Source organism: Cyanistes caeruleus, chromosome 20 (assembly GCF_971803275.1).
Source record: "Cyanistes caeruleus chromosome 20, bCyaCae1.hap1.1, whole genome shotgun sequence".
Classification (NCBI taxonomy): domain Eukaryota; kingdom Metazoa; phylum Chordata; class Aves; order Passeriformes; family Paridae; genus Cyanistes; species Cyanistes caeruleus.
This window is the reverse complement of record NC_141720.1, coordinates 8,697,897-8,713,171: the sequence shown is the minus strand read 5'-3', so window position 1 is coordinate 8,713,171 and position 15,275 is coordinate 8,697,897. Positions and strand designations below refer to the sequence as shown.

The window sequence follows — 15,275 nt, the reverse complement described above, 5'->3', positions numbered from 1 at the left end:
TTAACTGTAAATGGTTAACATGTTTTTTTAAAGATAATTTCCTTCTGTCAAGCAAAGGACACAGAAATACCTCATTTCGTATAAACTCATTTTCCTACATGACTGAATTTTCTAAGTCTGGACAAGCCTCCTCATAATGAGAATTTGAAGGAATATAGTTGAGGGGATTTTGGAGAATTTGAAGATGACTGTTGGGAATTTCCTTGAAGATCAAGAAACCATCTATTTTCTTCAAGACAGTAAATCTGTTGAAAAACTGACTGAAACTGACTCTGGATTATTATTCCCCCTTTCCCCACCAGCCTATCTTCATCTGCCATGTGTAGGTTTTGATGGACTAGAAAGCCTGAATAATATCCAGGCCTTTTAGTCCATTAAAAAAAAATGGAATAGAAAATGATGGAGAAAATTATTTGCTTTCTATTTTAAGATAAGAGAGATCTCAGAGACCAGTGATTGTTAGAGTGCAATATTTTGAAAGGCAGGTTCTTTTGCATCTTCAGCAATAATCCCTGGAAAGCATCATCTCTTTTGGAAAGCATCATCTCTTTTGGAAAGCATCATCTCTTTTGGAAAGGTGTTGCTGGAGCAGAGCAGATGTAGCCTGAGGGGTGAACAGCAGATGTGGGACCTGGGGCAGATTCTTCCACCTGGTGTCACAGAGGTTCTTCACAATTTTCTGCCCTAGGAGGGCAGGACTGGCGCTGTGTGTGTTGGAGAGCAGTCACAGCAGGGTGTGTTTGCTCATGGAGGGCTCAGGTTAACCAGGTGTCTCTCTGTGGTGCTGACTTTAACAACAGTGAACCAGAGAACTCCTCTGCTCTGCTGGGTAATGTCACATCAGGGAAAGATTATTCTATAGTGGTAAAAAGACTAGGACATAAATCCTGCTTTCCTCCTTTGCTCATCTAGGCCTGCTGATCTACTTGCACCTATTTATCCACATGCCATTTATGTAAGGCTGACCTCCACTGAGGCGTTTTATCCCTCAGAGTGACCTATTTTGAAGAAGGATCTTTCACTGAGTCAGTGTGACACCTGTCCGTGAGAAAAATCCTAGTCTGGATAATGGATCTTCTGCTGCAGCTGGTAGGGAAGGCTTTTAGCAGTGTGACTCTCAGTGAAATAAATAACTGGGTAGGGAGGAGCCAGAAGTCCTTGAGGCCTTGGGAATGTCACTGCTGACAGAGCTGGGCCTCTCCTGAGGGTCAGCAGCCTGATGGTACAGCAGAGGCTGCTGCTCTCACAATGATCTGACCATGCTCAGCCTTTTCCTGTGGGCTGATTTTTCCCTCTTAAATTCTCCAGGGCTGATGGTGGCAACTGATTTGTTCTTTGTAGCTTCTGTCCTCAGGCTTCTAGAAGTCAATCTCAAGTTGTTGCTGGTGAGCCACGGGGTAAAATCAGATCTCTGACAGGGCTCAGCCTGTGCCTGGCTGCAGGGAGAGGAGGGAGAGCAGCCTCAGGGCTGGGGCCCTAAAATGTGGGAGTGCAAGAAAGGAGTGGTCACTGCTGGGACATCCCTGTGTTTTGGAAGGAAGAGGTTTTGAGTGCTTTATTGTCCTGAATTCCATGAGTAGCTGATAAACCTGCTAGCCTGCATCCTGCATTTCTTCAGCTACTTTCTTTGTTAGGGCTCCCCTTTCTTTATCAATTTCATTTCTGATTGAGGCATTCCCATCTCTGCAGTTCTGACTTCTGCTGTACAAGTAATAAATAAACTAGAATTTATTTAGGTAGTGGGAAATATGTATATGACATGAAAGCTCTGATATTCAGCAGATGTGTCAGTGACATAGTTATACCTGTACATAGTTCAGCATTCCCCAGTTTTATTAACACTGGGTATCTGATGGTGAAATATTTTCAGTAGTGGAAAAAGGTATTGTTAGTGACAGATTTTTACTTCAGTTTTCCTTCTTCTGGCAGTATTTGCACTCATACCTCAATAAATAAGGCACCTTTCCTTAAGTTAATGATTGTCTTTGTCAGTAATTGTTCAAAATGCAGCATGAAAGTTTAACTTAGCAGTTTCATATACACTAGTGACTACTAAAATGGATCTCATGAGATATACCCCATTTCCTTCTGTAAATTGGAACAGAATATTAAAAAGAAGTTACTGAAATGATTTATACAATGGCTTGTTAAATAAAATGACCTTTTATCTGTACTAGTAATTCCCTACTCGTGCTTTTTTGTTTCTCCTTGTGCTTGTCAGCACTGTTCATCTTCTGCCTTTTTTGCATGGTGTCTACTGCTCTGGTGATGTGATCATGCTATTTCTATTTATTTTTGTTTACTGGCTTTCACAGTACCAGCCTTTCTTCCCTTCCCCAGTTAGTGACTCTCAGTGTATTGCTTTTCCTTCTAGTTTCGTGTGATGAAAGACAGCAATCCATCCTGGAAGCCCACTTTTATTGTGAAGCCTGATGGAGGCTGCCAAGGGGATGGAATCTACCTCATCAAGGACCCAAGTGACATCAGGCTGACGGGGAGCATCCAGAGCCGGCCAGCTGTGGTCCAGGAATACATCTGCAAACCACTGCTCATGGACAAACTGAAATTTGATATTCGTCTCTATGTCCTACTGAAATCCTTAGAACCCTTAGAGATTTATATAGCCAAAGATGGACTTTCTAGATTTTGTACACAGCCCTATCAAGAACCCACTCTCAAAAATTTGCACCAGGTTTTTATGCACTTAACCAACTATTCACTAAATATCCATAGTGGGAATTTCATCCATTCTGACAGTGTAAACACTGGCAGCAAGAGGACTTTTTCAAGCATTCTGTGCAGACTGTCTTCCAGAGGAGCTGATGTCAAAAAGCTCTGGTCAGATATAATTTCATTGGTGATTAAAACAATTATTGCACTGACACCAGAACTGAAAGTTTACTATCAGTCTGACATACCAGCAGGAAAACCTGGGCCAACTTGCTTCCAGGTGAGTTGGAATTTCTGCCAGGAATGCAGTTACTTCTATGCATAGATTAATTTTCTGAGGGTTAAATGCCTTTTCTGAAAGGTTTCTCTAGTTATGGTGCTGCTCAATGGTGGGAGCTCAGAGCTCCTCACCCAAGTCAAACCTCGGTCTCCTCACCTCTGTTACTTCCAGCCCTAAGCAGATACAGAGAATTTTCAATGGGTGTAGTTTGTTAGTGACAGTATTCACTCCAGATTCTATTTTCTATATATTAGCAGTGAAGCTTTGCAGGTTGCTAACACAGTTTGGCTCCTGGCGCTTTTAAGACCCACCATGCCACGGGTGCAAGGATTCCCTGTTGGCAGATGCGGTGTTCAGGGATGGGGGTGGTGTGACAGGAGCCATTAGCATGGGAGACAAGTGGCTTCTGGAGTTCTTCTGACTGTGCAGAGTTTCTCAGTTACTTCTTTTCTTCCCCTCAAATGTTTCTTCCTCCTCAGTGTTGCCATATGGACAAACACTGCATTCTGTAGAACACTCTGAGTAGAACTGAAGTAACATATTGCTTGTTACGCACAGATTTTAGGGTTTGACATTCTTCTGATGAAAAACTTGAAGCCCATGTTACTGGAAGTAAATGCAAACCCCAGCATGAGAATAGAACACGAGCAAGAGGTAAGAGTTGTCAATGTGATATTGGAATGAAATTGCTTAGGTTGGGTTTTCTGAGCTTTTTTCCTAGTTTGAAAGATGAAAGCTGTCTGCTAATATGAAGCCTCCAAGCTTCTCTGTAATTTTCTGCTTTGAAATCATTGCTAATCTTATACATAGGAAATGTGACTTATTGGAATTGTGAAAGCTCTCCATCATCTCTGTCATAAATGCATTTATTCATCATCTCCTGCAGTCGTTAATTGTGTTTAGGGGATTGTTAATAATCTTTTTCATGTCTGTATACATAATATAAGCCATAACATCAGCAACAATATTTTTTTTAATATTTCAGTTTACTAGAGAAATTTGTTGTAACATCATACTGAAAATGCGAAGGTATTTGTGCATCCTTGAAGAAGTATTTTGTAATCCATCATCGTGTATTCAAAATATAGATGATGTGCATGAAGTTTGAGCAAATGTGGAATAAATCACCCTTAGTTCTGTAGTGAATAATTTTATCCCTCTGTGATGTAAAGCTTTCTCCTGGAGTATTTGAAAATGTCCCAAGCCCTGTTGATGAAGAAGTGAAGGTTGCTGTCATCAGAGACACTCTGCGGCTGGTGGACCCTCAGAAAAAGAAGAGGAAAGATACTCAGTAAGTGTGTTGATTTTCCTTGGTTTGGGATCAGTGCCTTGCAATAAATAGAAAAATGAGATTTTTTTTTTTTTCCTGAGAAAGTCCACAAGCTGACAGTAAATCAGGATACACCAGTTTCCCTGGAATATCTTACTCTTAACTGGTGCAAACAGTTTAGTAACTCAGATTTATTTATTTGTGCTTCTACTTGAGGCCTCTTTTTTTTTATTCAAAACAGTCATGAGACATAAACTTGTTTATTAATTTGCTTGAAAGTCACAAATTACTCTGAATGAATTGCCCCATTGGAGCTGAAAAGTATGAATATTGTATTTAAAAATTGCTTCCTTAATCTGTGAAAATAAACAGAGTTAAATCTATGATCTAGAAATGAGAACTTCCTGCAGCAGCTTGTACGGGAATGCCTGTGGTGGGATCAGGCTGAGAGAAATCATATCTTCTTTTTTGATGAAACACTTCATTTTAAGCAGTTCCTTGAAGATATGAAAGGATGATTTTTTTTTCTTTTTTCTTTTTTCCCTAGAAATTCTTGCTCCTAGGTCTGCTTCCAAGCTAAAGTATCCATTTTGCTCCTCTTGGCTCTTAGTGGTAACCTGAAATGTTACTCACATTCTATAATGATTTCAAGTGCAAATTTGCTGTCCTTTTGTAGACGGAGGCCCATGACTGATAATACTAACAAGTTCTGTACTACTGCAAGATTATTATGAGATCAAACTCTTCCTTCAAAGGCAGTGCCACACAGAGAGGTTGCTGTGGTCAGTGTACAGAACATTTTGCAAAGCAATTTATACTCTGTGTTGCTTGTACTTAACCTCTACCCTTAAAGATTACTTCAGTGCATGGAGCTGAAAAAGATCATTTTTTAACCTGTAATTATGTAACTAGTCATGATGGTCTTTTCTGCTGAAGTTATGTCAGGCATTCATTAGCTTCATATTAGATATGGAAAAAAGGCAAATGATAATTACAAATAAATTGCTGGAAGATGCCAGTGTGTGGGGAAGGCTCATTCAGCTGAGGATTCTTCTCTGATACATTGTGAGTGCTAAATAAGTTCTAACAGGATTAGTTGGTGATGAGATAAACCACTGGCTCTTCACAGCAAGAATTCATCAGTGGTGCAGCTTTTCTTCCAGGGAAATCTGGCTAACAGAGCATCTTGAAGATGAATATTTCTGTGCACTATAAGTCAGCCTGCACAGGGCAGTGCCCTGGGACCTGCTGGTGAAGATGTGCAGGAACTCGTGTGACAACTGCCCATCTTTCCCCTGGCATTTACCCCTTCTGCTTCCACGTGCTTTTTATTGAACTGGGGGCAGTGTGTGGAACTTCTTGAGCAAAAGTTGGCCTATTAATAGAAAAAAAAATGTGAAAAAATGGCTGTTCTGACAGCTAACCACAGCAGCAAACCTTGGAGATTCAAATTTTGATGCTAATTAAGTAACGGGCATTAATTTCAGTTTTAGCAATATATGTAACATAGAGTTTGAACATGCAGGGGAAATACTGAGAAGTCTGAGCTGCATCTCAGGTAAATATTCTGCTGTGAAGAATTTGATTTCCTTCTAATTATCTCCCAGATTAAAATAAATGAGGCATCTAAATGAAAGTGAGTTTTAGAAGTCATCCTGAAGTACTTCATTATCAGGAAGGATTAATAGCTCAGAATATTTTTTAGTTTAATTTTCCCTCATCTTCACAGTGTTTTGATATTTTTTTCCTCCTTCCTATCAGGTAGTGTATAACACTGAAAAAAAGTTAAGTCACTTTATCATTCCATATATATCTCTTAATTTTTCCAGCACAACTCCAGTCTTTACATGCAGGGATTGCTAGTAATTATCTTGGCACTGCCAGCAATTAGTGATTGAAAATCTGCTGTGATACATGTTCAAATTAATGTATTTAAATATACATGGTGGCTTTTCTCCCACAGCAGAACTGATCTTTTCCTAGTTTTAAGTCACTTAATGTGGAACTCAAGTTTTGCTCATCATTAAGGAATTTAAACATTGAATAAAATATCATGGAAGGTACTGATCTTTGCTCTTTGTGGCAGCACTGTTCTTATGGATTTTAAGGCTTGAATAGATGATGGCAAACATCCAGGCCATTGACATTCTGGAGCTAACCCAGTGATTTGTGTGACTGAAACTTGTCTGAAGCTTGTGTAGTAATTATTAAACTCGCTCTGGATTCACTCCTTACAACAGAGGTGCTGTTCACAGACTGCTGAAGGTGGGAGAAGGCTTCAGCTAAAGGAAATTTGCACAATTAAATGAATGGTCTAATGACACTGAACAACATGTAAAGTAAATCAACGTTACTTATGTAAACAGCAGTTTAATTAAGATAATCACTGATGCAAATCATTGTGTATGTTGTGCCTCCAACAGAAAATCCATTTCAAAAGGCTTTGCAAACTTCTATTTTTCTGTGCCTAATTTGGAATCTTGATAGTAGTAAAAAGGTTCTCGTTTCACTGTTTGTTTAATTATTAGCAATTTATTCTTCCTCAAATTGCATTAGATTGGAGGAGCAAAAAGGAGTCTCAGTCTCATGTAAATGCTGTGTATTCTCCACTGGATGTCAGATGTTTGGAGGTATAAAGGCAAGCTGGGAGGATCATTTGGAGCAGGACTGCTCAGCACGTTATAGGAAGAACATTTATATCATCTCCAAAATGCTAATGATCCACTTTGCTGTCCTGTCCAAAATATTTATGTCCTAGTTTATTAATGCTAATTAATCCAGCAATAAGGACTCCTTTGTATTTTGGTTGCTGTTGTTTACTCTGTGTCCTAATGTGATCTCTTGCATTTCCAGGCCTAGTTTCTTACATATTTCAAGACAGAAAAGAACCATTTTATTCTTTTGATAAAGAAATCATAGCGTTATGGCATGCGTGTCATTAGAAATATGAGTTGCTCATGGAATAAAATCTGCTTTTTCCATGCTAGAGATGATGAAGGTGCAGCCCCCTAAGTAATATAATGACTTCTATTCAGCTCCGAAATAGCCATTGACAGAAGAAAGAATTGAAACACTTTGGAAATGAAGTGTAATTTAATCTATGGCTGTTACAAAAACAATCAATTCCTTGTGCCCTCCAAAGTGAATGCTTTTGGTTTATTGCCTATCACGCCCTCGCTGTTTCATTGCTAGTTTATCTTTTCTTGGGTGCTATTCTCTGTACATGCCACTGCAGTGCTTTTTTCCATTTGAAACCAGCCTTGAAATTTATTTGTGATGTTCTGATTATTTTTTCCCTTTTTAAAATATGTCAGGTACAATTCTCTTCTCTGGGTCCTGTGGCTCTAGCAAATGTCAAATATGATTAACTAATTTCCTGAGCAGGAAGAACCCCAATGTGGTTGCTCTCAAATTTTTGCAAAATCAGCATGCAAACATTGGCTAATGTCACTCTGAGAGCGTTCTGAAAATATTAATGTCTGTCAGACTGCCTTTTTTATTTTATTCTTTTGGTGTTAGGAAGATACTCAGTCAAAACAAGGTTTTGTAGAATTTGCTACACAAAAGATCTTCCTCTTTTCTTGCACAAAACAAGATGGTTAATTTTTTCCACTGTGTTGGTTACACAATTTTTGCTCTTGAAATGATTCCTTTCCATGATAGAGGAAAAAGTGAATAGTTTCTAGGAGGAGAATGGGATCTGTATTTAATGAAAACATGAATTAATTTCTGGTCATTCTTTTCTGTGTTCCAAAGACATTTTCCAAATCCTAATGCTGTTTTTAATTTCTTGATGTTGAGGAGCAATTTTGTACTTTATTAAGGAAAGGCAGGAAATCACCTGTTCAGTTGTATTCCATTTATTTCCCAGATATTTTTCTTCAGTTTTATAGCCTCCCCTGATGTTAGAGTCATGTTTAATGGAAAAATGAAAATATGCTGTGCAGAGATGTCTCAAGAGTATGATTAGCCTAGATTTTGTTGATGATAAAGTCATTCTTGCCATTTATTACTGTGTTTATCTCACTATCTGCATTGTAAGGTTATGATTGTGTGACAGGGGTGGTTGAAGAGGGTCAGAAACTCTGTGCACAGACATGGAGAGGCTGGATGGGGGAATGCTGGTGCTGCAGCTATCACTGATCAGAAAATAATGACTGTTCTTCAGGCTGGCTGTAATGTATCTTAGTTTCCACTGCTGTGAGCAACTGTATTATGTTCCTCAGGGATTCATTACTCAGGGCTGTCAGTGCCTTTGCATTATATGGAGTGAGTTTAGTGCCTATCAAAATAAGCATGTAATAAACCCAGCTATGGAAGTATCAGTGTTTGGGTTTCTGTTTGCTAATTGACTTTATGAGCTGTCTGCCGGAGCTTTCAGTTGATTCCTGCATCCCTTGCAAGTCTGCTCAGGTTTGCAGCTATTCAAATGCCTCTCAAGCACCCCCTCTTCACTCCAAGTCTGATTCCTGCCTGAGAAATACTCCCTATATGTGGCTTTCTTGAGATTGATCTTTCTCCTCTGGTTCATTTTGGAGGCTGACACAATTCTTTTCTCCATCACTCAAAATGACCCAACGTTCATATTCAGGCTCATTCTGCCAAAGCCCTCTGGAAGCACATTGAATTAGCCCCTTTCTCTTTCCTAGAGGGCTTTCTGGTTTAGTCCTTCATCAGGCAATCTGCCAGCTCCACTATCAATTCGTGCCTGTTACATTAGCCCAGGCAGCTTTTGATGAGTTAGACATGTGAGAGAGACTTTTAAATGTGATGTTTGTCAATGTTCCTTCAGTTCAGATTACTGGAATGTTAACTCTGTTTTTCTGTAGTTGAGAGTATTTATTTCTACTGCTATTTCTCATCCTGCTGAAGAAGATCTTGCCTCAATGACTGTCTTCAGTTTTATGATGCAGATGTTGTGCTATCTTGGTCCTTGCTCTCTGTTCTTGCTTTTCCAATTATTTATCTGCTACATCCTTAAGAGCATTTAACCTTTCTCCTATTGATTAGGACAGGCCCTATTGGAAATTCTATGAACTACAGTGTGAGATGTCCCTCCATAAAGGGAAGGATCTGGTAGTGCTTGACTGACAGAATAGTTCTCCTTTGGTTTTAAGAGCCACTTATGTTGTACTACAACAACAGAAAATATGACTCTCAGGGCAGAACACTGGCAAACAATTTGAATTTGCTGTGGCAGAAGTCCCAACACAGAAAAGATAATTAAATCTGATGATAGATCTTTTAATTACTAAGTGGCTATAAGCTAAAATATAATCTGAAATGTTTTAATTGACTTAAAATGGGTAATAATATTTCTTTAAAAATAGCTAAAACCATATTCCTTGCATAGATGCAGATTAATTTATGATTAGTCCTATTTTAGCCTTCACCACTGCAAAAAGTGCTGTTATTCACAGTCCAGTTTTGCAGGCAGGTTTGTGTTTGCTCACACATTGTATTCTAAGCACTCACATCTTGACTGGACAGGCTGTATGTACTTTAACTTGACCGTAAAGAGTGAATTCAGTCTTATCCTGAATCTCTTGCAATGACCCCATATTGAGGGACAGCTGGAAGTGCTTACAATGTACTGAGCAAGTGAGCTGATGACAGGCCCAGCTCATTTGGAAATTTTAATGGACAAGAACTGATATGGGTTGCAGGATTTGAAAAGGTTTCATTTTCAGCACTATGGAATTAATTGGCCCAAACCCATGGTGTGCTTTAGCAGTAATTGGTGTGTGCAGTGCCCCTGGCTCTGGGGTGAGCCCAGCTCTGGGTCTGTGCTATCAAATTGGGAATGGAGACTACTTTGGCCAATTAGACTTGAATCACAGTGCTTTGAGATGCAGCTAATCTAATTAGTTTTTATTGACATCTCTTTTATTTCTTTTTTCTCTCTCGTGAGCAGTAGAGGAAGGAATGGAGATAAACTAAGGAATGTGACCTGTCACAAGTGTCTCCATATTACCTGAACTTTCTAAACATTTGAATGTATCAAAACATGCTGTAGTAATTACATCTCTTAGATATTCACACCATATTACATTTTAAGTTGATCATTAAGAAGGGTATTTTTAAAAATATTTTTCCCATCTTACAATGATTGTTACACAAAAAAGAAAGCCTTTGTGATAAAATACAGAGAAAAGGAAAAATATAATTTTCCTCTTGTTTTGTAGTGCAGCCCCAAGAGTTGCTGTAATCTCCAAGGTTTGCCCAAAAAGAAGGGAGGTCAGGAATAAAGGGGTGGCTGCTTCATCTCTTTCCACATGGCATCAAAATGAACATGGAGGCAGCAGGTCTAAATACATCTTTGGATTCGGTGATTTGATTTGATGAGAGTCTCGTTGTCAGTGAGTCTTGATGGTAGGAGAAGCTGGTTTCAGGCAGGTTTAGATGCAGTTTGTGCCCCTCAGCACCGACCCAGCAGCTCTGACTAAGGCAAGAGGAGCAGCAGCCGATGGCTCAGCTCTGCTCTCCGAGCCTGCTTCCCAAACTGCCACGTGGATCTTGGAGCTCCTCTGCTGTCTGCTCCTGCTTTTACTCACTTCTAACAAAGTAAGCTGCTTTGTGTTGCTTTGCTTTGTTTTTTAAACCATAAAGTCAGCAGGACTTCAAAGCATCCCTGGGAGCTGTGCTGCACACAGATGTTTGCTGTATCCGGGCGTTGCTGATGGGAAGCTTCAGCTGAAACCAGTGAAGATTCAGGTTAAATGTGGTCAGAAATGTGCTCAAGTTACATTGGATAGAATATAAAACAACAGCAATTCTGACCTTATTCATCAAGTACTGAAGTGTTTATTTAAGTCTTTGGTGGAGTCAGCCTTCTGCTGGAAGGGACCTTCAAGATCATCTTGTTCCACCCCCTGTAATTTCCTCTTTAATTTTCAATACAAGAAAGCTGTTGTAGCTTGAAGTTAAAACCACTTTTTTCCCTCTCTTAAAGACAACATCTGTGTGTGCCTTCCCTGTCTAGGGGGGTTCACTGAATTTTTGTGTTCATACAGGGAAGGACATTAATAGTCAGGTTTCAGTGCAAAGTGTTTTTTCCTGACACTTCAATATGTTAATCATTTGAGCTGAGTTTCTGCTATCACCAGCAAAATCATCTTCACCTCTAGGTAGCCTGTAGCTTGCTAACATAATCTAGTTTTTGGGTGGTATCTTACTGCAGGAGCAGTGATTCAGCTGCACTCTTGACCTGTAGAGTTTTTTCCTGGCTTTTGTATATGCACAATTTCCATTACTAATCTAAGAAGCAGTTAAATGCTTCTTGAATGAAATTCGATTTTCAGAATATTAGCTTAATTTCCTTGTCTAAAGTGAAAGATATATGTGTATTTAATTTGACATTTTTCCCTTTCACCTTCTTGAGTGTTTGTGCTGCATAGAAGCAACTCTGCCTTTAAATCAATTTTCCCAGTTGCTCTGTAATGTAAACTCCGATAACTTCTAATTTTCTGTAATCTCTCTTATACTGAATTGCTTCCCACCAGATAGTTTTCATAGCATAAGTGTACAGGTATATACTACAACCAGAAATAGTAGTTACATAGTGTGTATTTTTGTCTGTATGTACAGCAGGGCTATGTGTATATGGTATTCAAATGTCTTATTTCTGTCTCCTTGACATCTTTACAATCTCTTTGTTATGTGTAACTAAAACTACAGCCAGCTGTGATAGTTTTGCATAAATGCTTTGAGTTTTGCTTGAATGCTTTGTCTTGGTCTCCAGTTCCATCTTCCAGTTCCTCATGTGACTCCTGAGTCGTGGTGTGTACTTTGTGTTCTCTCAGGAATGGTACAACCCATGAACAAATTGATTTCAACAAATCAGATTTCATGCAGCCTAGAAGATGTTAGAACCAATTGATCAGCCAAGGGCAGGCTGAGGTGCATCACCTCACTAAGGAAAGAAACAAATCACTCCTTGGAGTGGGGCTCCTGGGCCACATCACAGGCTTGTAATAGCTGACAGTGAAATGGAATAAATGAATGAGCACACATGGATTATATCCCTGAACACCAGTGCAAAGTTCTTCCATGCAGGTGCCTTGTAAGAATTAGAATTTAAAATAACATGAATATAAATGACAGCTGGAAATACCTGTTTCTTTTTCTTTGACACTACTCTGATTTCTTGGGAAAAAGTTGAAAATGTTATCTTTTTCTGGCAAGATGTTTACATTTCAAGACTTTTTTTTCCTGTTATAATTATGTGATAAGTGCAAACATTTATTTTTGCTAATATTTATTTTTAAATAGACATGGAATGAGAAGTGAAGGAAAAATGGAGACTGTTTCACAGATTTTTTCACAGGAGATTTATTATTCTCATTATCTTCAGGCCATCAGAAAGTTACATGTCTCAGGCACTGCACATAATGAGTGAATATTGGATCATAAACATATTTGAGAACTGTTTGCATATTGCCCTGTTCATACTCCAATAATGGTGAGGGAGAGCAAAGCAGGTTTTTAAGGGACAGCAATATTAAGTGCTTGGGTTTTGGTTTGACTTAAGCAGAGGCATTGAGCAGAAAAATAACATTTTCCCTCTTACAGATATCCTTCAGGTGTCAGTTCTGCAGGATCCTGGTTTTATTACATCAATCACAAGCAGCTTAAGGCTTCCAAAAACATAGTCACAGACAGATGTTGAGCCTGTCTGGGGATTAGAAATATCCTCTTCCATTAAGTATAAATTAACTTAATCACCAGGTATGAAAGATAAGCAGCATAAACATCATTCCCTGAAGCTTTCATTAAAATTAAAATTCTATTTAAAACTAGGCTCGTACTTTCTATGACTTGATCCCCCTTCAAAGAGATTATATCTGCTGTAAATTTTTACAGTGACAGAGTGACAGAAATTAATGTATTGGGGGCAGTGATGTTCTCTATAATTTAACTTCTGCTGCAAGTCATCTTTCAGCGAGAGAGATGATTGGCTTATTTTTAAGTAATAATTGGTCTCTAGTCTCTGAAACACTGAGAAAGCAATAAAACTGCCTAGCACCCAGTTGCCACAAAATGAAAGCATGAAGTCACATGACTTAATAGCAGTGTAATCATCAGGAGTGTTATTTTGTGTATGAGAATTCACCTGCTTTAATAGGAGGATTAAGGCTGATAAAATGCAATTGCACTGCTGCATTCTGCTCCCTTGGATGACAGGGAAAAGCTCCTTTTCTGTCCCAGCATAAGCATAACTGCTTTCTAAGAATAATTTCCACATGGGAAGAAATATCCTGGGGTTTGTTTTTTTTTTTTTTTTTCTGTTCTACTGTAAAACACTTGGTGGTCTAATTTCAGTGGATTCCTGGGCTTTACAGCTGGTTTGCCTTTGCACTATCCTGCATTATTATTTTTCAGGCACACTTTTCTAAAGAAACAAAAGAAACTCTGGAGAAATAATGAGGCACATAAGTACCTTGAAAGCAAATAGTGAACACAAATAAATCTACTAGGAATAATAACAGCTACCTCCACAGAAAATAAAGTATTTGGGACTATATTTAATGATCTTTGTTCTGTAATAATTTTTGCTACAGTGGAACAAAGTCTTTGGATGCAGGATTTGCATTGCTTACTCATTATTTCATTACAGTAATGCCATATTTTCTGCTGCACTCATAGCTGACAGGTAATAACATAAGCATTCACTGCTTGGGTTACATTAAGAGTAATAAATCTACAGTGAGTACAAAATGATACCGCCATTATTCTTAAGAGGAGAAAGTTGAAAGTACAGAATCTCAATTAATAATTAGGAAATAGCTGGGTTTTTTCAGCACCTGAGACTCCTCAGATGCATTTTGCCTTTAATTATTTACATTATGAATTAGAGAGGGCTATAGAATTCAAACCACAGCTCTAGACTTCTCTGCATATGAAATGAAAACGTCAGTAATGTTCTCATCCATGGCTTTGTGTCCCTGGTGTGGAGCAGAGCAGGATCCATGCCAAGTTTCTACATCTTGGAAACACTCATTAACACTGTGTGAAGGCAGCAAACTTTCCAGTCTTCTGTTTTCTGCCAAAAGCTATTTAATCTTTAATGAGAAGTGTTTATTTTTATAATAAATCCATCAATCTGAAGAGGCAGTGAACCATCCTTCTCAGAAAGGGGACTGATGGCTGTGGCAAACAAACAGCACTCCAGGGACAGGAACGGAGAGGATGCTGTGGGTGAGAGCTGCTGTGATGGCTGCTGACAGGCTGCAGGGGCTTGGGCTCCACTCTTCCAACAGTCTAATAAATTAGTGTGGTTTTCTTAAGCAAATGGCAAAGCTATGGAGTACATTTTACCCATGGATTCACCTAAAATGTGTTTGCCAGCTCTGTGAAATAAGCAGTGCACATGCTCCATGTCTTTCACCATTCCACAGGGACACCATGGAAGCTGCAGGTGAAGTTTAAAATCTAAATGAGGTGATTTACCCATTTTATTTCTTTAACTGAGATAAAGGGTTGGGATTTTTTCTCTCTCGGAGAGAGATGGAAATTCTGCTTTCAGCTTTTTCTGCTTCCCAGAGACAGCACAGCTGCTGTGTTTTCAAAATGTATTTGGTGTGATCAGAAGTTCATTGTCTGCCAGCACCATGGTGATTATCAATAATATGTTTAATCTGATTGATTCTGCTCTTTGAAATATGGACTCTTTACTGGGGTTGCTTTGCCTGCCTCAAAGCATTCTCCAAAGTGTTGAATAAACTCTATGTAAGAGCCATAATTTTTCTAACATAATGTCAAAAATCTCTTACTCTGTGGGTAACATTCTTTTAACACTTCTATTTTTGTGCAACTATATTATTATTTTGAAAGGTGGAAATTCTTGTGCTATTGATGTTTTTCTTTACTTTGCCAGAGGGTAAAGAGGGGATGAATATTCATTTTTTTCAAATGACACTCACGAGTGGCCAGAACAAAACAAAAGCTGATTACTCACACAACATGCAGGCAAACCGTGAAACTGCTTGCTGTGACATGCTGGGAGTGCTGGAAGTCTCTGTGATAATAAAAGTAATGGGATTAGTTCATAAAAGC

The 15,275-nt window shown here is 38.8% G+C and overlaps 1 protein-coding gene across 9 annotated transcripts in view; it reads left to right on the top strand.

Moving 5' to 3' along the window:
* TTLL11 (tubulin tyrosine ligase like 11) overlaps positions 1-15,275 on the top strand; it is a 39,993-nt gene that overhangs the window by 11,471 nt on the left and 13,247 nt on the right. For all 9 annotated transcript variants that reach the window (XR_015278228.1, XR_015278229.1, XM_086858347.1 and 6 more), the window contains 3 exons: positions 2,375-2,950; positions 3,509-3,604; positions 4,123-4,241. Coding sequence is in view for 7 of the 9 variants with exons in the window: in XM_086858347.1 (XP_086714473.1) it covers positions 2,375-2,950; positions 3,509-3,604; positions 4,123-4,241 (791 nt within the window). In the remaining 2 variants the exon portion in view is untranslated. The remainder of the gene's footprint in view (positions 1-2,374; positions 2,951-3,508; positions 3,605-4,122; positions 4,242-15,275) is intronic.